This window comes from Chelonia mydas, chromosome 10 (genome assembly GCF_015237465.2).
Source record: "Chelonia mydas isolate rCheMyd1 chromosome 10, rCheMyd1.pri.v2, whole genome shotgun sequence".
Taxonomy (NCBI): Eukaryota; Metazoa; Chordata; order Testudines; family Cheloniidae; genus Chelonia; species Chelonia mydas.
In genome coordinates, this window is record NC_051250.2 from 82444308 (window position 1) to 82467703 (window position 23396).

At 51.6% G+C, this 23396-nt stretch overlaps 1 protein-coding gene and 1 long non-coding RNA gene across 4 annotated transcripts in view; one reads left to right on the forward strand and one right to left on the reverse strand.

The window, feature by feature from the left end:
• Nucleotides 1-23396, reverse strand: part of RASGRF1 (Ras protein specific guanine nucleotide releasing factor 1) — a 100145-nt gene that overhangs the window by 5336 nt on the left and 71413 nt on the right. For all 3 annotated transcript variants that reach the window (XM_043524707.1, XM_037911190.2, XM_043524708.1), the window contains 5 exons: nucleotides 21364-21424; nucleotides 14794-14897; nucleotides 12008-12092; nucleotides 10598-10795; nucleotides 4222-4301 (listed from right to left, as the gene is read on the reverse strand). In XM_043524707.1, the coding sequence (XP_043380642.1) occupies nucleotides 4222-4301; nucleotides 10598-10795; nucleotides 12008-12092; nucleotides 14794-14897; nucleotides 21364-21424 (528 nt within the window). The remainder of the gene's footprint in view (nucleotides 1-4221; nucleotides 4302-10597; nucleotides 10796-12007; nucleotides 12093-14793; nucleotides 14898-21363; nucleotides 21425-23396) is intronic.
• LOC119567219 overlaps nucleotides 1-23396 on the forward strand; it is a 58413-nt gene that overhangs the window by 2047 nt on the left and 32970 nt on the right. The gene's annotated exons all lie outside the window — the stretch shown is intronic.

Sequence of the window (23396 nt, forward strand, 5' to 3'; positions counted from 1 at the left end):
GCCGTCCAGGATCGGCAGCGGAAGTCAGAGCAGTCTGTCCAAGGGATGACGGTTTGGATGATAGATCCACTTCAGCCACATTTGAAGAAAGAAAGAGGCAACCTGGCAAAGGTAGGGAAGGAGCCTGGCATGGCAGAGGTGTCCGGAGAGGACAAAGAAGTGGTTTCCTGTGCCAGAAACGGATCCTGTTCCTGAACCACTGGCTCCGGGTGGGACAACCCTGCAGGCCCAGCGGGAACAGGCCAGCACTCCCTTGTAGCTGCCATGGTTTGGGAACAAGAGCCACCAATGGGACCAGTGATCTCACTCTGGAGCAGGTCGAAGACTGGGACCTCTCGGACTGAGGCACAAGGTGGGCCACTGGGCAAATGGAGCAGGCTTTGATGGCCACTAGGCACCAGGCCAAGAGCCTCTGTCCCCACTGTGGGAACGACGCCGATCTTGGTACCGAGGATGGTCTGGTGCCTATTGGGTGATGACGACGGAGAGAATGACCCTGGGCTGGATCTCGAGAAGTCCTGGACATTCTCTGGTGACACGGGGAGCCAGCCCCCATGGGGCGAGCAAACAATCAGACTCATCTGAAGCCCAGCGTGGGGGCGGCCTCGGTGCAGATGAGGAGCGGGGGCTCTGCACCGGCGGTATGAGCGAGACGCACTCTGGCCCAGTACTGGAAGAGGCACCGGCACCGAAGGGCGGTACTGAGCTCAGCGGGGGGATCTGGTGCCAGGGCCGTGACAGTGACACAGGGTGACCAGCGTCGAGGGGGCTGTCGGTGCGGGCACAGTGTCAGCCTCAATTCCAGCATCTGGGGACGCACCTGGCAGCTCTACGACCTGGCCAGAAGGTGCCCAGGGCATAACAAAGGACGAAGCGGCACCGGGAAACTCCTGGCCCAGTGGAGAGTCAGGGAGTGAGAGGCAAAGCAGGACTGATGCTGCCCGACCTGCCCCCAGCATGGAGCCAGTCGGGCTGTTGCCGACGTCACTGGCACTGAGCCAGGGCCGCAATGAGAGTCAACAGTCCGGGGTCTCACTGGTCTCAGTGCCGTACTGGGGAGCGGTTAGACGGACCTGCTCCATCCCGCGTGGCGGAAGGAGTATGGCGCTGGTCCACACACCTCGTTAGAAGATAAAGGAGAGTCTCCCCAAGCCCTGCTGTGGTTCCAATTAGTCTTACAGGACGTCTTCCTCGCTGCACAGGAGAAGGGAGAACAACTCCTCTTCCTCTTGGGGGAACCCCAGGCCCCCATGCAGCGCAGCATCCCTTGCCGGTTCCGAAGGCGGCTGCCGATCAGACGAGGGTCTCGGCGCTGAAACAAGCCTCGTGGCTGCTCCAGTAGCTGCTGCTGCAGCCGTAAGTCTCGCACCACCCGAGTCCTCTTGGGGAACGACTTGCAGACGGAGCGCCGTTCCGTAACGTGTTCCTCCCCGAGACACGGCGAGCACCTCGGGGACGATCACTGTTGGGGAAGGCCCCCCATACGGCTGACGGCGCTTGAACCCTGGTGAGGGCAGCCAACCGCTAACGCCAAACTAACCTAGGGTACTACTGGTATTATCTAGAGGCAAAGACTCCCGAGAGCTGAGACCGAACACACGAGGTGAAACACCCCACAGAGCTCCGGTGCTAGCCGCGGGCCGTGAGGAGGAGCCGAGGAGCAGGGGTCAGAGCGGTGCTGCTCGTATACAGCCAGGGGAGGGGCTAGGGCCACGGGGTGAAGGCCGCCCCTCCAGGTACTGCTAGGCAAAGCTCTGCCGTTGGTGGGCTGAGCGCCCGCACAGCGCCGTGGAAGACACAGTGGCGTCTACCCGAATAACTGAGGAGGATATTATAGAAGCGGCAGAGAGTCCTGTGGCACCTTAGAGACTAACAGACGGATTGCAGCAGGCGCTTTCGTGGGCGAACACCCACTTCGTCGGATGCGTGGAGTGGAAATTCCCAGAGGCAGGTATCAATATGCAAGCAAGAATCAGGCTCGGGATAACGAGGTTAGTTCAATCAGGGAGGATGAGGCCCTCTTCTAGCAGCTGAGGTGTGAACCCAAGGGAGGAGAAACGGCTTTTGTCGTTGGTGAGTCAGTCACAGTCTGTTTAATCCTGAGCGGATGGGGTCAAATTTGCAAATGAACTGAAGCTCAGCAGTTTCTCTTTGAAGTCTGGCCCTGACGTGTTTTGGCTGCAGGATGGCCACCTTGAAATCTGCTCTTGTGTGTCCAGCGAGGCTGAAGTGTTCTCCTACAGGTTTTTGTATATTGCCGTTCCTAATATCGGATTTGTGTCCATTTATCCTTTTACGTAGGGATGGTCCAGTTTGGCCGACGCACACGGCAGAGGGGCATTGCTGGCACGTGATGGCGTAGATAACATTAGTGGACGTGCAGGTGAATGAACCGGTGATGGTGTGGCTGATCTGGTTAGGTCCTGTGATGGTGTCGCTGGTGTAGATATGTGGCAGAGCTGAGGAGGATATTAAACATCATCTACTAGGGATAAACATTTTGAATCAGCAGCCCCGATACCTTGCAAACAAGACTTAAAAGAGCAGGCTGAGGAGATCTCTGGCCCATTTCTGTTCATTTTTAATAAATCTTGGAATATGGGGGAAATTCCAGACCCGAGGAGTGTTCATGTCCTGACAATATTCAACAAGGGCAAGCAGGATGACATGGCAGGTTAGCCGGACATTCACCCCAGGTAAAATAATGGAAAAGCTGGTACCAGATTCAATTAATAGAGAATCAAAGGATAGGAATATAATTAATGCCAATCAACATGGTTTTATAAAAAATTGTTCTTGTCAAATAAACTCGTAATCTCATCAAAGAATGAAACCAAGTTTGGTTGATAAAGGTAAGTGTGCAGATGTAATACACTCCATCTTCTGTCAGCCACTGGACTTAGCACTTCACTACATTCTGGTGAAAATCAACGCTACACCCTATCAATACAATACAAGTGAAATGGATGAAGAACTGGCCAGCTGACAGGTCTCAAGAAATAGCTGTCCACGGGGCATCACTGGGGATGCCTCTAGTGGCGCTTTGCAGGGATTGGTTCTCGGCCTGATGCTATTCAGCAAGTAAATATAGAATCACTGCTAATACAATGCGCAGATGACCCGAAGGCTGGTGGAATGGTAAATAATGATGGGGTCAGGGCAGAGCAGGGACTCTGAAAAGAATGTAGGGGTCACAATGGACAAGAAACTGAACACAAGCTCCCAGCATGATGCTGTGGCACAAAGGCTAATGCAATCCTTGGACGTATAAACAGGGGAAGAGCAGGAGCAAAGAGGGGAGTTTACCTCTGTAAATGGCATTGCTGAGACCGATACCTGAACAATGCATCCAGCTCTGGTGCCCACATTTTAAAAACGATGTTGAAAAACTGGAGAGGGTGCAGAGAAGAGCCACAAACATTTGTCAAGGGCTGGAGAAAATGCCTGACAGTGAGAGACTTAAGGAGCTCCACGGGTTTAGCTTATCAGAAAGAAGAGCAAGCAGCAACTTGAGCCCGGTGTATCGGCACCTTGATGGGGAGAAAATCCTGGGTACTAAAGAGCTCTTTAATCTCGCGGAGAAAGGCAGAGCCAGAACCAATGGCTGGAAACTGATGCCAGACAAATTCAATCAGAAATTAGGCACAAATGTTCAACAGGGAGGGTGATTAACCCTTGGACCAAACTCTCAATGCCAGCAGTGGATTCTCTATCTCTTGATGGCTTCCAATCCACACTGAAGCCTTTCTGGAACATGCGTTTGCCAAACACAAGTTACTGGGCCCAGTCGGGGTGACTGGGTGAAATGTAAGGGCCTGCGTTACACAGGAGGCCAGACTAGATGAGCTAGTGGTCTCTTCTGGCCACCAACTCCATGCATCTATGGAAAAATGTTTCCTGTCCTCGACGTTAGCTCATGCCCTTCAGAGGTGCTTTTAGTAAGGCTTTTGTAGGTGTCATCTTAGCTCCTTTCCAGGGACTGTTTCTCTCACCTGAGGGCTGTGTGTAGGAAACAGGAACACATGCATTGGCATAATAACATCCCAGTCTTATCTGCAGAGGCTGGCAGCCCTGTGTTAGCTGCCCCTGGATGAGGCTGGGTCCCCGGGGAGTTTCAGGAGGACACACGCCCTGTAACAAACCCAGGCAAGCTGCCTGTCGGAAACCATGTGTAACAGGCTTTCAGCAGCAAACACACAACGACAGTGACGTGTCACTTACTTTTTCAGAGCTTCTCTGAGATTCTTAAACCGGCCCTCCGACGACACCAGCCTTTGGAGCTTATCAATCAGAGCTTTCGTCTGCAAGGAATGAAGAGCATGTAGGAGTTAGAAAAAGGCCCTGGGAAAAGCTGCACCCTTCCCATGGGGCAGAAGTGAGAGTGATTCTGAAACCTTTGACAGTCAAGGGCTTGGGCCTTCGTTTGAGATGTTCAGAGCTGTGCGCGGAGGGGCAGACCTCCTGAGAGGTCACCCCATATCCTGCCTCTGAGCCTGGTCAGTGTCCTCTGCACCCACAGAGCGGGGAAAGCAGGAGATGCCCCTTGACGCAACATCGACAGCGCAAAGGGAGCTGACAGGAGACTGCACTGCTGACTTGTCCATCTGGACTCCCCACCTGAGCCCAGGCAGGGCAGAGACATCATTCCCAAGTCACAGTGCAAAGAAACAAAAGGCTCCTGCAGCTGACAACTTACATAGAAGCAGACCTTCCCTGCACAGAATGGGCCTGTGATGGAAAGGGGCCAGCAGGATATGCAATGTAATGACTTAGGGGGATAGGGTTCTTGGCCTCTTTCGTGACCAGGATCCCCTTTTCCACCCTAAGACTCCCCTCCCATCTAGCTGGGACAACCACCGCCCCATTACGCAGCATGAGAAGGGCAGGGTGCTTGCAACCCCTGGACCCTTGTTTGCAGCTCACGGGTTAAGACTCCCTGCCCTATGCACATATCCTGCTCCCGTTCCCAACTGTGGGCATGGAGGGTCCTGAGCCCAGTGCACGCACTCGGCAGGAGGCGCAGGCGTTGAGGAGCCCACATGGGATCGCCCCAGCATATGGGGTCTTTAGGTTCTGAGAGCGGGGCGCAGGGTGGATCTGCCTGGATTCGGGGAGAAGAGCCCTGTCCTCTTGGCCCCAGTGCATGTACCAGGGCTGTGTGCAGGGATGAGGATTTCAGCCTGGGACAGCGAATGGACCCGAGCTGTTTAAAGGCATGTCTACACGGGAGGTGCTCGAGCTAGCGCCTACAAACTGCCATGTTGCCGGGACAGTGCGGACGGCGGCTTGGGCGAGCTGCCCAAGTACCTGCTCACCCGCTCCCCCGAGCAGGATCTTGGATGGCTAGTCCGAGCCACCGCCCATGCTCCCCTGCTACACTGCTATTTGTAGGCGCTAGCTCAAGCAGAATGAGTGTGGGTGCGTCTACACCAGCTGGGAATCACGCCTCCCAGCTCCAATGCAGACACATCCTAAGAGGCAATCCGGTATTCGCCTGGCAGCCGGTGCTTTGGGAGCTCGTCCCTTCGCCTTTCATATGGAGCGTTCAGGGCAATGCAAAGCCTAATCAGCCAAACAGACGCTGTGCCCTGCACAAACCCTGGCGGCCATTTTGAGGGCTGGTCAAGCAATAAATGCATGGAAACAAGCCCGAAGTGCGAAAAGACTGCTCTCACCTCCCCATCAGAGCAACGTGCCTGAGCCCGGAGAAGGGCTCTCGGCTGGCTGCCAGTGCGGTGTCAGTGCTGGCAAAGACACACTGAGGAGAGGAAGACCAGGAAACAGGCCAGAAATGGCGCCTGACTTCACCAGATCTAAGCCGCTGCCATGAGCCGGAGTCTCACGCTGGTACGCACGCTAGCTGTGGGACGGGGCACTCCTCACTGTATGGGCAGGAGAACGTGGCCCTGTAGTAAAATGGGGCATGCAAACCAACACCCTCTGCACTGGGTAGGAAAAGGCCTATTCTGGCCCCATGGCCATTGAAATGCTGTAAAACATCCCCAGTTCACTCCAACTTCCTCCACTGCTGGGGCTCGATGGAGCTGACTCCTGAGTGCCCACAACAGACCGCACCAGAACAGCAAGGAGAACAGGACCTGCCGTGGCCATGTCACTGTGCGAATCCCAGTGCAAGACATGCCCCTGCCCCGAGAACCCCTCCCCCCATTCCAAACACAAAGGCATTAACCCACAGCGGTAACTTTCCAACTCCACAACTGAAATGACTGGGCGTACAGCATTAGCCGTGAAGTAGCATTCGTGCCTGAGAAGTGTACTCCTGCGGTGTGAACAATCCCCGGGGTGAAGTGTCACCTGACGATAATGCAGAAGTTAGGCTGTTTGCAATGATCTGAAAGGGTTAATCTCTTTACTCCCTGGGTTTTTAGTGTGCGTTCATTTTAGACCATTCAAATGGAGATATCCCCAGTGGCTCCCTACACCATTTCATCACACCCATGTGTACGAAGAATCACTTCAGCACGGCTCCGTGGGGCTTTCTGTTCTGTTCATAGATTCATAGATACTAAGGTCAGACGGGACCATTATGATCATCTAGTCTGACCTCCTGCACAACGCAGGCCACAGAATCTCGCCCACCCACTCCTGTGAAAAACCTCACCTATGTCTGAGCTATTGAAGTCCTCAAATCGTGGTGTAAAGACTTCAAAGAGCAGAGATCCTCCAGCAAGTGACCCGTGCTCCATGCTACAGAGGAAAGCGAAAAACCTCCAGGGCCTCTTCCAGTCTGCCCTGGAGGAAAATTCCTTCCCGACCCCAAATACGGTGATCAGTTAAACCCTGAGCATATGGACAAGATTCACCAGCCAGATACCCAGGAAAGAATTTTCGGTAGTAACTCAAATCCCACCCCATCTAACATCCCATCACAGGCCATTGGGCCTATTTACCATGAATATTAAAAGATCAATTAATTACCAAAATCATGTTATCCCATCATACCATCTCCTCCATAAACTTATCGAGTTTAATCTTAAAGTAAGATAGGTCTTTTGCCCCCACTGCTCCCCCTGGAAGGCTATTCCAAAACTTCACTCCTCTAATGGTTAGAAACCTTCGTCTAATTTCAAGTCTAAACTTCCCAATGACCAGTTTATATCCATTTGTTCTTGTGTCCACATTGGTACTGAGCTTAAATAATTCCTCTCCCTCTCCGGTATTTATCCCTCGGATATATTTATAGAGAGCAATCATATCTCCCCTCAACCTTCTTTTGGTTAGGCTAAACTAGCCAAGCTCCTTGAGTCTCCTTTCATAAGACAGGTTTTCCATTCCTCGGATCATCCTAGTAGCCCTTCTCTGCACCTGTTCCAGTTTGAATTCATCCTTCTTAAACATGGGAGACCAGAACTGCACACAGTATTCCAGGTGAGGTCTCACCAGTGCCTTGTATAATGGTACTAAAACCTCCTTATCTCTACTGGAAATACCTCTCCTGATGTATCCCAAGACCGCATTAGCTTTTTTCACAGCCATATCACATTGGCGGCTCATAGTCATCCTATGATCAGCCAATACTCCAAGGTCCTTCTCCTCCTCCGTTACTTCTAATTGATGCGTCCCCAGCTTATAACAAAAATTCTTGTTATTAATCCCTAAATGCATAACCTTACACTTCTCACTATTAAATTTCATCCTATTACTATTACTTCAGTTTACAAGGTCATCCAAATCTTCCTGTATGATATCCCGGTCCTTCTCTAAATTGGCAATACCTCCCAACTTTGTGTCAACCGCAGACTTTATTAGCACAGACTCCCACTTTTTGTGCTGAGGTCAGTAATAAAAAGATTAAATAAGATTGGTCCCAAAACCGATCCCTGAGGAACTCCACTGGTAACCTCCCTCCGGCCTGACAGTTCACCTTTCAGTAGGACCCGCTGTAGTCTCCCTTTTAACCAATTCCTGATCCACCTTTCAATTTTCATATTGATCCCCATCTTTTCCAATTTAACTAATAATTCCCCATGTGGCACGGTATCAAACGCCTTACTGAAATCTAGGTAAATTAAATCACCTGTGTTTCCTTTGTCTAAAAAATCTGTTACTTTCTCGAAGAAGGAAATCAGGTTGGTTTGGCACGATTTACCATTGACCTCAATGTCCTTAACTACTTTCTCCTTCAAAATTTTTTCCAAGACCTTGCATACTACAGATGTCAAATTAACAGGCCTGTAGTTACCTGGATCACTTTTTCTTCCTTTCTTAAAAGTAGGAACTATGTTAGCAATTCTCCAATCATACGGTACCAACGCCTGAGTTTACAGATTCATTAAAAATTCTTGCTAATGGGCTTGCAATTTCATGTGCCAGTTCCTTTAATATTCTTGGATGAAGATTATCAGGGCCCCCCGATTTTGTCCCATTAAGCTGTTTGAGTTGCGCTTCTACCTCAGATATAGTAATATCTACCTCCAGATCCTCATTCCCATTTGTCATGCTACCATTATCCCTAAGATCCTCTTTAGCCTTATTAAAGACTGAGGCAAAGTACTTGTTTAGATATTGGGCCATGCCTAGATTATCCTTGACCTCCACTCCATCCTCAGTGTTTAGCGGTCCCACTTCTTCTTTCTTTGTTTTCTTCTTATTTATATGGCAAGAGAACCTTTTACTATTGCTTTTAATTCCCTTTGCAAGGTCCAACTCTACTTGACTTTTAGCCTGTCTCACTTTATCCCTACATGTTCTGACCTCAATAAGGTAGCTTTCCTTGCTGATCCCTCCCATCTTCCACTCCCTGTATGCTTTCTGCTTTTTCTTAATCACCTCTCTCAGATGCTTGCTCATCCAGCTTGGTCTACAACTCCTGCCTATGAATTTTTTCCCTTTCTTGGGATGCAGGCTTCCGACAGCTTCTGCAGCTTTGACTTGAAGTAATCCCAGGCCTCCTCTGCCTTTAGATCCACAAGTCCTTCAGTCCAATCCACTTCCCTAACTAATTTCCTTAATTTTTGAAAGTCAGCCCTTTTGAAATCAAAAACCCTAATCACAGATTTATTTTTGTTAATCCTTCCGTTCAGTTTGAACTGAATTAGCTCATGATAACTTGAACCAAGATTATCCCCTACAACCATTTCTTCTGTGAGGTCCTCACTACTCACCAAAACCAAATCTAAAATGGCATCCCCTCTAGTCGGTTCAGCAACTACTTGATGAAGGAATCCCTCAGCTATCACATCTAGGAAAATCTGAGCCCTATTATTATTACTAGCACTCGTCCTCCAGTCTATTTCTGGGAAGTTAAAGTCTCCCATGATCACGCAGTTTCCATTAGTATTTACTTCATTAAAAACATTAAAGAGGGCTCTATCCATATCCAAATGAGATCCCGGCGGTCTATAGCACACCCCAAGCACGATCCCAGGGGAGGCTCTAGTAGTTTTCTTCCCCAATGTAATTTTTGCCCAGACGGACTCGGTTTTCTCCATTCCATCGCTTCTTATTTCTTTACATTCTACCTCCTCATTGATGGACAATGCTACTCCACCACCTTTGCCTTTATTTCAGTCTTTCCTAAACAGCACATACCCTTCAATATCTGTAGTCCAGTCATGATTACTATTCCACCATGTTTCTGTTATCCCTAGAATATCTGGTTTCACTTTTCCTGCACCAGTCGCTCTAGTTCCTCCATTTTGTTACCTAGGCTCCTCGCATTGGTGTACAAACAACTTCATTTTTGCTGTTTGGCCTCGCTCACATTCTGTACCCTATTAGGCACAGTCATTCTACCACCAGAATAACCTATTAGACTGGTGTCCACACTGCCCTTCCTCCTTATATACATTATCCTACCCACGGCTGTATCCTTTCTTACTTCGTTTTCTTCCCTCTCAATGCTAAAATCCGGCGTGGAGATTACCTGGACATCTCCCAACCATCTCCCCCAAATTCCTAGTTTAAAGCTCTCTTAATCAGTTGTGCCAGCCTCCATCCTAGAAGTCTATTTCCTTCCCTACTCAGATGAAGTCCATCCCGAGAGAACTGTCCTCTGTCCAGAAATGCCTCCCAGTGGCCATACATCCCAAAGCCCTCCTCATAGCACCACTGCCTAAGCCATCTGTTGATAGTCATAATCTTGTCACACCTTTGTTGCCCTTCTCTAGGAACAAGCAGAATCCCACTAAAGATCACCTACGCCTTGATTTCCTTAAGCGTCTTCCCCAGCCTAGCACAGTCTCCCTTAATACTTTCCAGCGAGAATCTAGCCATATCATTTGTTCCCACATGAAGGATAATTAGGGGATTCTTTCCTGCTCCCTGTAGGATCCTTTCCAACCTCAGATCTACATCCTGTATCTTAGCACCTGGAAGACAGCACACCCTTCTATTCTCTGGATCAGCTCTGGTTACAGGCCTGTCTATTCTTCTCAGTAAAGAGTCCCCGATCACATAAACATGCCTTTCCCTGGTGACGGTGCGATTCTCCAGTCTATCCCCTGTTCCCTCTGGCTGCGAGTTCTTTCCAATCCTATCCTGTTGGTACAGCACCTCACACAATAGGTCCTGGGACAGGATGGGCTCCCAGGCACTACTGCGAGACACGTCGTAAAGAACGGCTATAACTACGTACCTGCTTGGATACTTTGAGCCACGTTTTCTTGAGCCGGAAGATGGCACTGCGGTTCAGGGAGGAGGTGATCTCCAGGACGGCATTGTAATTGTGCAGACACCTGCAGATATCTGCCACAGCCACCCACTTCTCAATGGCGCTCCCTCTGGCATTGACATCCTCGTTGCGGAGGATTTCGGAAGCTATCAGGTTACTGATCTGCAGGGAGATCAAGGTTACAATCCATCATGTTAGGAACACTTTCATAGAAGGGCTTGTACTAATAATTCATTGCAGACCTTTTACCCGGACACTCCTTTACTGTCCTTCTCAGCGAGAGCCACAGGAAGGAACAGGGCTGATTCTGCTGCAAGCACTTTCCCAGCAGAAGGTGCTAACCACATGATAGCTTTATTGCAGCAACACATTCTGAGACATCCACCGCTCTGGCATCTCATTCATGATGAGAATTTAAATATTGCCACCTCCTGGAACTCACAGAGACAGCAACTAACAGTACATGTATGGACCAGCTGCAGCGTATGTATGGACCAGCTGCAGCGTATGTAAGGACCAGCTGCAGTCCACTTACAAAATGTTCAGAGACCCCCTGCCTCAGCAGAGCACCTAGGCACATGCTTAACTTTAACTCTGAAGTCAATGGGATGTAAGCACGTGCTTAAGTGCCTGTATCAACATTTCTGACTGGCCTGCAGCTGGCCCGTACAGAGGTATACATGTCTTAGAGAGGGAGCTCAGGCTCCTTCGGATGGATACGGGGAACACTCTGACCAACATGTTCAAACATCAGCCCCTAGAGCAGAGGCCTCGTTTTCAGAGGGCAGAGCGACGGGTGCTGAGCACTTTGAAAGCAGGCCACGGATTTAGGAATCCAGATACAGATTTAGGGGGGAAATCCAGGGCCCTGAAGTCAAAGGGAGTTTTGCCCGGGATTCCAAGGGAGTCAGGATTTCATTCTAGGAGCTGAACTTCAACTGTCCAAAATTGAAAATGGTGGCCCATGCTCTTCAGTTTGTATTTCCCTGGCCATTTCACTTTGCTCTGGGTAAGAACACAGTTCCAACATATTTTATGCTGAGATGGGTCCAAAACCCAAACCCTGGGCCCAAGTTTTCAGCTCAGATCTCCCTGTACAATGGGCCAGATTTGAACAACCCGAACTATGAGGAAGCTTGGATTCAGATTTTACCCCCTCACTCCCTTGTGTTGGGTCTGGGGGTTGGTTTGGCCAATTCTAAGAGAACTGGATCAGCACATTGTACTGGGATTCCGTTCAGCCTCATCTTCCACTGTGGAAATCACCATAGAAATGGGGTCAGTAAATCTCAGACGTAGGATATGCAACGCAAGCCTTGACTCCTCCTACACCACCTGCACCACGATATCCCTGCCTGCCTGCGCTGTACTTACATCGTTGAAGTGTTTAGTATTCTTCATAATGTAAGGAGTCCTTTCATTCTTTTCAAGCTTCATCCAACCTTGCCCAAAAAACTCTCTGCAAATTACAAAATCCAGGATCAATTCTATTGCATCTCCCTGGGATCACTGACTCTTCCCCATACCCTGCACTGCTTAAGAAATACCCTGGGGAACGAGTTCTCACCAGGAGGGCTCTCACCCTTCGGAACGAAGCATCCGGATGTACAGGAAGAAGCTGCCTTCCTTCGTTTAGAGAAAAACTGGGCAATGGTCGGCCTCAGCGGTATCCCAGGACAAATGAGAGAAGAGGCTTGGTGACAGAGATACTCGCTCACAACTCATCACATGCAGGGTTAGGAAGGAAGTTCTCCCCAGACACACTGGGGTTCTCTAAGTCAGTGGTTCTCAACCAGGAGTCCGGGGCCAGCGTTAGACTCACGGGCCCACAGCAGAAAGTTAAAGCCCCGCCATCTGGGGCCCTGAGTCCTGCTACCCGGGGCTGAAGCTGAAGCCTGAGCAATGTAGCTTCGTGGGGGCCCCTGTGGCATGGTGGCAGTTGCCCAGCTTGCTACCCCCTAACGCTGGTCCTGGATTTTATACGCAGAAAACCAGTTGTTGTGGCCTAGGGGGGCCATGGAGTTGTATAGCATGTTGGGGGGGGCCTCGGAAAGAAAGAGGTTGAGACCCCCTGGCTCTAAGTCATCCCTGGAGCACTGAGGAGGGATTCTCTGTTAGAAGAAGGTTAATTTCCTGCATCTGCAAGGGGGAAGGAATCAGGCGGCCTCCCTCCCTCCCTCCCTCTCCCCACCCCCATCTTTGCCGCACAACAGAAAACTTCGACACATGAATTGCCAAGACCAGAGGAGCCACAGCTGTCACGCATGAGCTGGGCTCTTGAGAGACAAGGGCTATTGTCTTGCTACTCTGCAGAAACCACTGACGCATCCCTAGAATACAGGACTTCTGGGGCTGCCTCTTAGGGTTGCCAGGTGTCCGGCTTTTGACCAGAACACCCAATCGAAAAGGGACCCTACCGGCTCCAGTCAGCACTGCTGACTGGGCCATTAACAGTCCGGTTGGCAGGGTGGGAAGGGCTTCTTACCTGGCTCCGCACGGCTCCTGGAAGCAGCGACATGTCCCTCAGCTCCTAGGCGGAGGTACAGTCAGGGGGGCTCCACGCACTGCCCCTGCTCTGAGCATCGGCTCCGCAGCGCCCATTGGCCAGGAAGCGCGGCCAATGGGAGCTGCGGGGGCGGAGGCAGCGTGCAGAGCTGCCTGGCCGCACCTCTGCTTACACCGAAGGATATGTTGCAGCTTCCGGGGAGCCCCCTGAAGTAAGCACCCCCCGGAGCCTGCACCCCCTCCTGCACCCCAACCACATCCCAGCCCTGAGCCCCGTTGTGCACCCAAACTCCCTCCCAGAGCCTGCATCCCACCCCACCCCCTGAGCCCTGCACCCCACACCCCATTCTGAGCCCCCTCCCGTACCCCAACTCCCTGTCCCAACCTTAAGCCCCCTCTCATATCCAATCTCCCTCCTGGACCCTACAGCCCGCACTCCCCTGCACTCCAACCCCCTGCCATAGCCTGGAGCCCCCTCCCACACCCTGGACCCCTCATTTTTGGCCCCACCCCAGAGCCCGCGCCCCCCAGCCCAGAGCCAGTACCCCCTCCCATACCCCAACCCCCTGCCTCAGCCCGGAGCCGCGTCCCAAACTCTGAAACCCCCCAGCCTGTAGCCCCCTCCTGTACCCCAAACCCCTCATCCCTGGCCTGCCCCAGCCCAGAGCCCCCTCCTGCACCCTGAACCCCTCATTTCTGGCCCCACTATGGAGCCTGCATCCCCAGCCGGAGCCCTCACCCCCTGCCCCAGCCCAGTGAAAATGAGCGAGTGAGCGAGGGTGGGGGGAGAGAAGGACAGAGGGAGGAGGGATGGAGTGAGTGGGGGGCGGAGCCTCAGAGAAGGGGCGGGGCCTGGACGGGGCCTAGGGGAAGGGGTGGGGCAGGGGTGTTCGGTTTTGTGCCATTAGAAAGTTGGCAACTCTGCTGTCCCTACCGGTGTGACCTCGCACAAGCGCTACGTGCAAGGTGACGGTGGCAGGCACAGGGCAGCGCGCTCTGCGAAACGGCACCCTCCGTGCATGCACACTGATACCGGCCACACCGTGTCCGGTTTTATATCGGTCCTGGCCCGGGACACAGCTGGGCCCGGCCGGCTGTGGATGAACAGCCTGCCCAGAAACCAGTGACTCTGGGGGGGCGGGGACCACAGGCCGTGTCCTAGCAGCATACGCAGGTAAACCGGGAGACGTGCCACCGGCTCCATGAGCCCCGGGACGGGTGCGGCAGGGCTGGCTCATGGGAAGCTCACTGCTTCACTCCCCATTTCAGCATCTGGCGGTGGAGACGGGACGCCAGTTTACAGAGGGCAGAGCTGTGCTGACAGCAGCGGGCACGTGCAGGGTGGGGGTCTGGTTGGAAAAGCCACGGGAGAGCCCCGCTTAGGGAAGGACAAGGCCTTGCCTTCATGATGCCAGCAGGGGAGCGTGTTCATCTGCCTAGGCCACCCACCTCGCAGGCACCTCCCCAACGCTGCTACTTCCCCTGCCACCCAGAGTCCCAGTTCCCGCACACCCTAGCGAGGGGCGTGTAGAAACAGTCCCGGAGTCCGTACAAGGCTTTGCTACGCTGCAGGCGGACCCTGCCGGTATCATCGTGCTGCAGACCTGAACATCGCAACCAGCAAAGTGTAATGCCAGAGCACGGTCAGTACTTACTCATATGGGATCTTCTTGAAGACCAGGTGATCCAACAATGTCAGCTGCTCTGCTATTTCCAAAGCGGAGTGATTTTCAAAGGGTTCTGCTTTGACTCCCTCAGCCTAAATTAAAGAGTCAACATGTGTTTTACTGGATGATTTAGTTAAGAATATATTAAGAATCATTTGCAATCTGTGCACTGAAATAAAACGAATGTCAGATCCAATACAAGAGTCTCCCCGAAGTGTTACCGCCCTGCTATCTTAGCCAGAAACAAATAAGAATGCAGCTTATGCAGCAAGCATCATTTGAAGGCCACATTGTGATCCCCTTACACACACTGGCCAGTGACTCACACAAGTATTTCCATTCTCTTAATGGGACTCCGTGTGTGAGTAACTGCCCACCAACGTGGGCGAGAGGTCCACCACCACACTCCTAGGCTACGTCTACATTACAAATCACTTTGGTATAACTTGAAGTAATAATCAACCAATCAGTAATAAGAAGTCATTTGAATAATCCACTCCCGAGCGCCGGGAGTTACACTGACCTAAGCGCCGGTGTGGACAGCGCTATGCCGGCAGGAGAGCGCCCCCTGGGGGAGGGAGCAGTGATTCAGCCGACGGGAGACCTCTCTCCCGTCAGCGTAGAGCGTCTTCACCAGAGGTGCGTCAGTGCGTCGGCGGCACTATCAATGATGTAGTGTAGACACAGCCAGTTACCAGCGACCATACCCTGTCCGTGGTGCCCTGAGCCACAGATCTTTCTACAGGGTCACGAGCATGCAGTAGCAGCTGTTCCGTGAACGACACCGACAAGCTTAGGTAGCAAAGAGAGAGGAAGAGGAGCCCAGTTGTGTCCATAATGTCCTGGAAGTTGGTTTTCTTTGAGGCTCAAACGATCTGTGCGGATGTGAACACGGAGTCTCTGAGTCGGGTTGTTTTCTTGTCTGATCTACCCACATTCGGATCAGCACCAGGACTTTCCAGGCCAAAGCTTCTTTGCTGTTGCTAGGCTGGTGACACCAAGGCCCCAGGCCAGCAGAGCAGGTAAACACACGCTTAAATCCACCCCGACCCAGCTTGACTAAGCACATACCCGAGCGCTGTCATGAGCAGGGATAGACTGTCGAATGTGGCCCGAAAACAAAGCCCTGGTCCTGTGTCCATTAAGGTCAATAGGAATTCTGCCATTGGCTTCAGTAGAAGCAGGATTGGGCTCTGAAGCGAAACCCATCCTACGCAGATGGATTTGTGACGGGGTGACTTTACAAATGTCTGAGAATCTGCTCAGGTTAATTAAGGAATCGTCTGCTTCCGTGTGATACTATACAAGTAATCAACGTTTACATTTAAATAATTTAAATGTTAAAATGTAAAAAATCAAGGAGCATTAATTCCTATGACAGGCTGGCTTTTCACCCGATATCCTTGTTATCAGGTACTTACTGACTTGGATCAACCCATGCCTTGCTCTTCTCTTCGAAAACCTGAGTAGATGGAGCTTCCTGAGTCTATCACTACAAGGCAGGTTTCTAATCCTTTAATCATTCTCATGGCTCTTCTCTGACCCCTCTCCAATTTAATCAACGTCCTTCTGGAATTGTGGGCACCAGAACTGGACAGGGGATTCCAGCAGCGGTCGCACCAGTGCCAAACAGAGGGAAAATAACCTGTCTGCTCCTCCTCGATACTCTCCTGTTTATGCATCCGTAAGGAAGTTAGGAACAGATTGTGCCAGGAGCAATCCAGGGCTAGAGACACGGTCAGTGCCTGACTGGGCCTCCGCCTAAGAGAAGTGCCATGATAAGGAATTTCTAAACTGGTGATTGCTGCTCCCCTGGCTACTCTCAGGGACCCCAAGGCAGTGCCCCTGTGTGGGGTGCAAGGCACTCACGCCCCTGCTCTTGTCCTCTGTATGGCTGCTGGCCTGAATCTCCCTGGAGCAAATAGTCTGTGCCCTCAGCTCACACCTTCATGGGCATTAGCTGCCTGAAAGGGTGTAGGCGGCGTAAGGCAAGGCCAGCCCATGTACCCCCGTTCCCTCAAACTGGATGTGGAGCGGAGAGCACAGTGCATTCCCTGAAAACGTGGTGGGGCCACTGCTCTGGCATGTGCTCCCCTGGAGGGATTCTGGATGGCTTTGCTGCAATTCCTCCTGGTTGCTCCCATGTGCCTGTGGGTGCCTGCCCTATGCCCACAGCCCATCCTCTTACAGAAGAATGTCTGCCAAAGGAAATGCTTGCATTGTTCTACCCTGCACAGTGTGCCATGCAATGTTAATACGGTCTTTGATCTGAGCAGTATCTCAGCTCTGTTCAAGGAATTAACAGCCAGGCATACTTTGCTGCTTCAGCACTTCTAGTCCTGGCCTCAGTCCTGTGAGTATCTGCAATGCGAAGCATAAGGGGCACTTGTCTAGCTCCTGGGGGGAAGTGGTGTACCTTGACCAGTCATGGCAATGGGCTCAGCTGTGAAGTGGCGTGGCCTGCGCACGCAGGGGGTATGAAATGCGAGGCTGCTTCTCCCTTCTCTGATTTATTTTTTAAAGTGGATTTTGATAGAGCTTTTTGTCCTCCGAATAGGAACAGACCCTCCCAGCTACTGTCCAGAAACCAAAGACTCCAGCAAAGAAAGAGAATTCAGAACAGTGTCTGACATTCCCTGTGCAAGAAGACATCATGGGGAGGGGGACGGGGAGAGACGTCCTCGAACACGAGCTGAATTAGACCCGGGTTCCCTCCCCAGCAGAAGCACTGGAGTGTGCTAGCAATCTCCTAGGCTGCTCAAGTCAAATACGGCTTGGCTCTGCTGAGCAACTGACTCCAGCCTCATTGACAGCAGCAGCTAAAAGCCAGCCAGGTGGAACGGGAGTCAAGAGGCTAGTTAAAGTCTGTTGCTGGCCAAAGGGAATTGTTCTGTACAAATGGGTTCCAGGAAGAAAATGTCCAAGTGGATTTTCTTTGTGACTGTATCTCTAGTGCCCACAGAGTCAAGGGGGCCTATCGGCAGCCCCATGCCAGCCAAAGTGGGGCCAGACTATCCAAATGGAGGCTACAGCAAATACTTTACACAGCCAGATAAACAGAAACTTTAACGACTTTGATACCTGGGAAGCTATTAGAGCAGGGGTGGGCAAACTACCGCCCCTGGGCCGGATCCGGCCTGTGAGCTGTTTGAAGCCAGCCCTTGAGCTCCTGCTGAGGAGCAGGATCTGGGGCTTGCCCCCCTCTGGCCCTCCAGCCTGGGCGCAGGGTCAGGGGCCGGTCCATGCAGCTCCCCAGAAGCATGGCCCTGCTCCAATGAGAGGTGCAGGGGCGGTGCCTGCGGACGGGGCAGTGTGCAGAGCCGACTTGCTGCGCCTCCGCGTAGGAGCCGGAGAAGGGACATGCCGCTGCTTCCAGGAGCCGCTTGAGGTAAGCGCTGCTGGGAGACTGCATCCCCAAGCCTCTCCCCATGCCCCAACCCCCTGCCCCAGCCCTGATCCCCCTCCAAACCCCTCGATCCCAGCCCGGAGCACCTCCTGCACCCCAAACCTCTCATCCCCAGCCCCCCAGCCCCACCCCAGAGCCCACACCCCCAGCGGAGCCTGCACCACTTCCCGTACCCCAACCCACTGCCCCAGCCTGGAGCCTGTCCCACATCCTGAACTCCTTTCTGGCCCCAGACCGGAGCCTGCACCCCCAACCAGAGCCCTCACCCCCTCCCACACCCCAACCCCAATTCTGTGAGCGTTCATGGCCCGCCATACAATTTCTATTCGCAGATGTGGCCCTTGGGCCAAAAAGTTTGCCCACCCATGTATTAGAGCAATGTATAAAACATTCAGTTTGTGAATATCTGGAGGATGAAGGCGCAATCACTCGTAGCCAGCATGGATTTACCAAGAACAAATCGTCCAAACCAGCTTGATTTCTGACTTTGACAGGGTAACTGGATTGGTGATAGGGGGAATGCGGTGGACATAATATACCTGGACTTCAGCCAGGCTTTTGACACAGTCCCACAGGACATTGTGACAAGTAAGCTGGAGAAATGTGGGCTCAGCAGAACTACCATTAAGCGGACACATCGTTGGTTAAACAACCACAGACAAAGAGTGACTACGAATGGAATGAGGTCAGGTTGGAGGGAGGTCTCCAGTGGGGCTCCACAGGGATCAGTTCTGGGTCTGGTGTTATTTAGGATCTTTATTAATGCCCTGGACGGAGGACTAGAGAGCACGCTGATTAAGTCTGCAGGTGACACAAAGCTGGGGAGAGGGTTGCCAACACTTTGGAGAACAGAGCTAAAATTCAGAGGGATCTGGATCAATTGGAGACCTGGGCTATTGACAACACAACGACATTCAACAAGGACCAATGTGAGGTGCTCCACTTTGGGAAGAAAAACCAAACGCACAAGTCCAGAGTGGGGGAGAACTGGCCTGGCAGCAGCACGTCTGAGAAGGATCTGGGAGTTGGGGTGAATCACAACCTTGACATGAGTCAGCAATGCGATGCTGTTGCAAAAAAGCCAATGCAATTTGAGGTTGCATTGACAGAGGTACAGAGCATGCAAGTCACGGGAGGAGATAGTTCCGCTCTGCTTGTCACTGGTTAGGCCTCAGCTGGAGAACTGTGTCCAGCATCGGTCACCAATGTATAGAAAGGACATGGAGAAACTGGAAAGGATCCCGAGGCGAGCGACAAAGATGACAAAGGGAAGGAATGCAGCCATACGAGCAAAGCCTGAAGGAATTGGGTATGTTCGGTCTGGAGAAGAAGAGATTAAGGGGAGACAGGAGCGCAATCTTCAGATACTTGAAAGGCTGCCATGAAAGAGATGGAGAAATTTGTTCTCTCTTGCCACAGAGGGCGGGACAAGAGGCAGTGGGTTCAAACTACAGCAGAGCAGGTTTAGATCCAACCTCAGGAAAAACTCCCTCACTGTAAGAGCGGTGGGACAATGGAACAGACGCTCGGGGAGGTTGTGGAAGCTCCTTCACTGGAGGTTTGCAAAAGGAGACATCTGGAGCCACCTCTCTGGGATGGGTTAGAAACAACAAATCCTGCATCTTGACCGGGGCTAGATTAGATGACCCCGTGGTCCCTTCTAACCCTTTGATTCTCCAGTAGGGACAAAATGTGGAAATGCTGCAAGGGACAAAAATTAGGTGGAAACTCAAGATGTGCCTAAACCAGAACCTTGAATAACACCCAGACGTGGTCTCAAAGTTCGTGATTAGGGTGAAATGAAACCTCAAATCAGAACACGCCCAAATGACTGAGTGCACATGGGCATGTTTAACACCCAGGACACAGTGCTGCCAATTCTTAGGAGTTCCCTCTGAGTCTCAGAGTGCTTGGTGTTATTCTTAAAATCCCAGCTGCTGGGATCAAGAGACTGCACAAGAATCTCCACATTGTTTGGTATTTTTAAAGTAAGTTTCTAGCCCTCATGATTGTAGAGAAAAGCTTGAAAACGTGAAGTGAATGAACCCTAAGGAACCAGAAGCCAGAAGGCAAATAAAAAGACAACAACGTTTATTATTTCAGTAAATCTCCTGAAAGCTCATCTCATGACGTTTGGGACCTGTCTCAGGATTTCTGAAGGTGGGGGGCTGGCAATACTGAACTGGATGCAGTCAGAACGAGCACTCAGATATCGATACATGTTACATGTGTCTGGGGATTTGCCAGCACAGGGGAAAAGCCACCCTTTGGTGAACTGAAACCCTGATGTACAGGGGTTTGTTATTTCAATCCAGTTCCTGGTGAAACCTGTACACAAATTCTGCAGACATGGAGAGTTGTGTGACCAGCTCCCCATGCACCATGCTGAAAGTGTGCATTACCTTTCGGTGGCTCTAGGGGAGACAGTGGTCAGCTGTATCACACTGGATAGAGTTATGTCAATAATTCACAATGAATAATTTGCTGGATGAAATTTGACTTTTTTTGCCTGAGAGCAGGCTAACTTTTCATGTGTGTCCATTATTTTAATCTGTGCTAGGAATAGTTTTTTAATTTGTTTTACTCTCAATTACAATTAGCTGTATTTCTTAATTTTGATTGGTTAGATAGTTTCTGTCCCGGATTGGATGAGCACAAGAGCCCTTCCACTAGAGGTAATTGTGTGTGTGAATTTAAAATTCATTGTCTGAAAATACTTGCACATGGGACATTGAAATCTGCTTTCCATGAGTGTGTGCTAGTGAAATGTGACTAGTAATGTTCATGACTAGCTGGAAGCTAACACAAAGGGCCAAGTACAGGCACACAAAAACATGCAAGCATAAATTCTCTAGACATTTTGTGCATTATTTACCCAGCTTTAGCACCAGATGATTCACAGGGTAACAGAGAGCTGCACCTTATAAAAGAGCCTAAAGAAAATAATCTCTGTTGACAATTACAAAGGGACAGGGTTATGTGACAAATTGGGCAGTCCAAATAAAGCATGGCTGGAAGGGGTTACCAGCCGATCATGCTACCATGCATCTAGGCTATGCGAAAACTGACTGGGTGCCTCACAGCAGAATATTAGTAATTCACTCTATCAACCTGATGATAATTAAAAGAAGTGAGGGGAGAAAATCGTTTACCATTTGTATGATCTCCTCCAGTGTTATCTGATTGTCTCCTGGATCTTCCTGAGTCAAAGTCCTATGCAATGGAAAGGCAGTGTTACTTCAGCTGAAAGAACAACAGGTTGTATACATTTCTTGGCTCTAGAGCCGTGGTTCTCAACCAGGGGCACACATACCCCTGGGGGTATGCAGAGGTCTTCCAGGGGTACATCAACTCATCTAGATATTTGCCTAGTTTTACAACAGGCTACATAAAAAGCACTACCCAAGTCAGTACAAAACTACAGTTTCATACAGACAAGGACTTGGTTATACTGCTCTATATACTACACACTGACATAGAAGTACCATATTTCTATTCCAATTGATTAATTTTAAAGCTCCCTGGCAGAAAGGAGAAAGTCAGCCGTTGTTCAGTAACAGTGGCTGGGAACTTCTGTATTTTTACGTCTGATTTTGTAAGCCAGCAGTTTTTGAGTGAGGTGAAACTTGGGTACGCAGGACAAATCAGCCTCCTGAGAGGGGTACAGTAGTCCAGAAAGACAGAGCCACGGGTCTAGAACACAGCTTTACATTTAGAGTTTCATTCCGTGGGTATTTTGATAGAGTAAACTTTTAGGAGTATGGAAGAAGCTGCTTCTCTGGAGTCAGATTTGTCATTTTACCTATTTAAAAAGAAAAAGTTAATGCGCCAAACTGTGACCTCAGATCCCTGTGAGTCCAACTCCCACTGGGGTCAGTAGGGTCTGCAGACTTAGCCCTGCACACTGAAAAGGTGTGAGCCAATACCGTCCTGTGTGAAGTGGTGGGTCTGTTTCTCTTTCCCACCGGTCTACGTGGCTATTCCACCCCAGTGCCTCCCGTTGACTTCGGTGGGAATGCCACGTGCTGAGTGGGCAGAGGATCAGTGTAACGAATGCGTTCCTGCACACGGGCAGCGCCATCCTAATGTCAGTCGGTCAATGACTGAACGGAGGCAGATCCGCACGCTGCCTTTGCTCACTAGCGCACCATACGGACAGGCCCGCTCATGCACACAAAGCACATGCCAAACAGCGACAGCCCTGGAGGATGGGAACCGTGTGCCTGGCTCCCAGCCCCACGAGTTTTCTGGCTAAGGCTTTGGGCCTGCAGGTACTCGTGCGCAGGGAAGCGAGGCATGCCGGGCTGCTGCTTTCCAGATCCAGGGCGACAGGAGACTGTCCCTGGTGCAGAGAAGGGTAAGCATGAGCCGTAGCCCTGTGTACCGAGACAGCAGCACATCTCAACCCCCCCCACACTTCTCTTCACTGCAAGGTAAGAGAAGAGGTAGCGTGTGTGTAGGGAATGGGCAGCCCTTGGCATGCCAAGGAGGCCACGGCATGGCTCAATCCCGCCATCAGGTACTCCGGCGCGGACAGCTCCTCCTGCGCAGGGTGCCCCTGCAGTCAGCAGGCCTCCCCGCAGGGATAACTCACCATGCCGCAGTGACTGTTTGCAGGACTGGCCAATAGGTTTTACTGCGAGGATCCCTGGGTCTTGAACCCGGGTCTGCGGGTCCCCAAGCAGCCTGCACAGCCACCGTCCGGGAGCTGGTTAGTAACTAGTGGGCTGAGTGGCCAATGGAACTCTGGCCCCACCAGAAGCACCACCCACAGGCGTCCTGATCGGAGGAGCGCCCGGCCCCGATTGAGCCAGCTGCCATATTTAAGCCAGAAGGAGGCACAGGAAGTTCTGTCCAACTGGGTGAATTCCTGGCTGGCTGCTACCTTGGACCCTGCCGCCTCCCCTGGCTCCTGAGCCCGGCTCTCCTGACGGGTCCTGGTTCCTGCCCCCGCTCTGACTCTGGCTCTGAGCCTGACTCTGACCACTTGGGGTGACCACCCGAGCCCCAGTCGTGACACTCACTCCTGCTGCTGACTTTGGAACTCGCTCCTTCCTCAGGGCTCTACCAGCCCTCAGAGCGGGTCATCAGTCCCACCTTCTCTCCCTCACCTGTGGGGAGCTGGGTGTTGGGCGGGGCTGGCAGAAGTGGTGTGGGACTCTGGAGATCGTGGGCGGGGAGGGGT